This window comes from Elephantulus edwardii, unplaced genomic scaffold (genome assembly GCF_000299155.1).
Source record: "Elephantulus edwardii isolate Elephantulus edwardi_28Jun2011 unplaced genomic scaffold, EleEdw1.0 scaffold00026, whole genome shotgun sequence".
Lineage (NCBI taxonomy): Eukaryota > Metazoa > Chordata > Mammalia > Macroscelidea > Macroscelididae > Elephantulus > Elephantulus edwardii.
In genome coordinates, this window is record NW_006399776.1 from 19,377,017 (window position 1) to 19,379,987 (window position 2,971).

At 40.6% G+C, this 2,971-nt stretch overlaps 1 protein-coding gene across 1 annotated transcript in view; it reads left to right on the plus strand.

Annotated features, from left to right (window-relative positions):
• PARP2 (poly (ADP-ribose) polymerase 2) overlaps positions 1-2,971 on the plus strand; it is a 7,456-nt gene that overhangs the window by 3,374 nt on the left and 1,111 nt on the right. Inside the window, exons 5-10 of the mRNA XM_006883275.1 lie at positions 4-125; positions 1,320-1,383; positions 1,488-1,622; positions 1,887-2,114; positions 2,438-2,536; positions 2,925-2,969. Coding sequence (XP_006883337.1) covers positions 4-125; positions 1,320-1,383; positions 1,488-1,622; positions 1,887-2,114; positions 2,438-2,536; positions 2,925-2,969 — 693 coding nt within the window. The remainder of the gene's footprint in view (positions 1-3; positions 126-1,319; positions 1,384-1,487; positions 1,623-1,886; positions 2,115-2,437; positions 2,537-2,924; positions 2,970-2,971) is intronic.

Below are 2,971 nucleotides of genomic sequence, written 5' to 3' on the forward strand. Positions count from 1 at the left end.
GCACAAATCAAGGCAGGTTACCAGTCTCTTAAGAAGATTGAGGATTGTATTCGGGCTGGGCAGCATGGACGAGCTCTCACAGAGGCATGCAATGAATTTTATACGAGGATCCCACATGACTTTGGGTAAGGTTGCTATTGTCATTTCACTTTGTTCTACTTCTTCCTAGCCCCTAGATCAACCAGCAGCAACTATAATCTTTTAAATAATTTTCTTCTCCAAGAAATTATTTCCTTTAATAGATATTAAACTAAAATCATAATTACTTTCCCTGAAAAAACTAGTGTCCCACCAAGAGCTATCCAAAATACCTTAATAAAAGAAAAAAAAAATAGGCAAGCTCTGGTGGCCTAGGGGCAAGAAGCTCTACTGCAATTTCAGAGGTGAATGGTTCTAATCCACCAGATGCTCTGCTGGAGGAGGGACAGTCTCCTCCTGTACCAGTCAGATATGATTTGACGGTACACACACATACAAAAATAATTTAAAAAAAATAAATAAAAATCCCCCCCCAAAAAATCTTCTAATATATCCTCTCCTCCCTCAAATATATCCAAGATACTTTTTTTTTTTTGACAAAAGGGAACATTTTTTATTAGCCAAGAGTACTTAACAACAACAACAAAAATCAAGGAGAATTTGCTTTAGGTGCCAGACCAAGATACTTTTAAGCGTATCCTCCCCACCCCTTTTTCTCTTCCTTAAGGTCAATGTAGCCACATAACACCATTTCCGTAAACTCAAATGATATGTGCTGCCAAGTTGGAAACAACTTATAACTGACTCTCCAGAGGGTTTTCAGAGGCTGTAAATTACACAGGAGACTGCCCAACTTTCTCCCATGGAGCAGCTGGTGGATTCAAACCACTTGCCTTTGGGTTGGTAGTGCAACATCGTGCCACTAAGCCACTCTAATGGCTTATGAGTCCTCTAGGCATAGGAAATACATATTATCTTTGTTGACACTTTATGCTGATTTTTATTACTTTTATTTCTTTTTAAAGCCTTATGACTTTGACAAGTCTGCCTTTGGTTCTAGATAGAAGTGTATCAAAACTATTCCTTATAGATGTCACTGTGCATAAAAAAGAATTTCTATTCCAGTCCTGAATGTCAAAATCTATATGATTTGTATTATTTCACCCAGCATAACATATACATAATGTCCTTTTATATGTTTGGAAATTAGAATCTGTCTAGATCTCGCTTTCAAATGAAAAACCCAGTTTTTCAGACCTAGTTTCTGCGGACCTCTTGTTAGTCATGTGTAATTAGGCCACAGGTCTGAGAGCTCATAGGCTGTCTTTCTTTGTCCTTAGGCTCCGTACCCCTCCACTAATCCGAACAGAGAAGGAATTATCAGAGAAAGTACAACTCCTGGAGGTGAGATATTTGTAGATTGTTGTGGTTAGGTGCTGTGGAGATGAGTGTGACTCATACTCTTGTCCTGGGTTCCTCCCACACTGATTCTGTATCTCACCCATCAGGCATTGGGAGACATTGAAATTGCCATTAAGCTGGTGAAAACAGAGCTGCAAAGCCAAGAACACCCGCTTGACCAACACTACAGAAATCTACGTTGTGCCTTGTGCCCTCTAGACCATACAAGTTATGAGTTCAAAGTAAGTAAAATTCTTTTCATTCTCCATGATCCAATCTTTTCCACCCCACTGTTCTCTTGACTGCTTGTAGCTAAGAGCAAACTATTACATAGGATGATTTTTATTTAATAGATTTTTGGTACTAGAGCTTTTCTAAATACTCTGTGAGACCATCCAGAAACAGAAAGTTCAGCTGAATTTTTGCCAGACACCATAATGCTCATCAGCTCAGTGTGGTCCCTGTTAGAGTCCATGGCACCCATTCCTTGTGTCCTTTTTTCACAGGTGATTGCCCAGTATCTACAGTCTACCCATGCTCCCACACACAGTGACTATACCATGACCTTGCTGGATGTTTTTGAAGTAGAGAAGGAGGGTGAAAAAGAAGCTTTCAGAGAAGACCTTCAAAACAGGATGCTGCTGTGGCATGGCTCCAGGTTGAGTAACTGGGTGGGAATCCTGAGCCATGGGCTTCGAATTGCCCCACCAGAAGCTCCCATCACAGGTTACATGGTGAGTAAAAATTGGACTGTGGAGCCATAACTTTCCTTTTTTCTACATTAGGATTAGTTGATGCCCCTTTCCAACAATTAAACCAGCTCACTGATGACCCTGCCGTTTCTTCCTAAGTCTCTTTTTAATTTCCTAAAGATACTCCTCCTTTCTCCTGAAAACAGAGATTCAAAGATAGTTCTTTCCTCTCGACAACAGAATTTTGGGGGCAAATAAAAAGGGTCTAAAGTATGTTTAAGAGAATGGAAACAGAGGATCAGTGTTAGGAGTCTTCCTTTAAGATACCGGATTGAGCGATTGGTCTTGATGTTTGTGTATTTCAGTTTGGGAAAGGTATCTACTTTGCTGACATGTCTTCCAAGAGTGCCAATTACTGCTTTGCCTCTCGTTTAAAGAACACAGGACTATTGCTCTTATCAGAGGTGAGATGGGAATACATCTATGATCTGTAATGTGCTATTCAACCAAGACTAAACCCACTGCTGTCAAACTGATTCTGATTCACAGTGACCTTAGAGGACAGGTTAGAACCACCCCATGTGGTCCACCAGCTTTTCAGTTAGCAGTTGAAGAGTCAACCATTTCACCTCTAGTGCTCCTTAGTTTACTAACAGTTCATATTTTTCTGTAAACAAAAGTTGGACCCAAGAACCGTGGGGAAAACTTGCTGGGGAATCTAAATCCCGTTTCCATTGCCTTGTATTCCTCTCCTGGAGCTGAAGAAGAAGCTGTTGGTGGACTTTTTTGTTAGCTTTAGAACAATCTAGTTCTGTGCAGAACATAAGAATTTCATGATCTTTTGCTCTGCAGGTAGCTCTAGGTCAGTGTAATGAGCTCCTCGAGGCCAATCCCGAGGC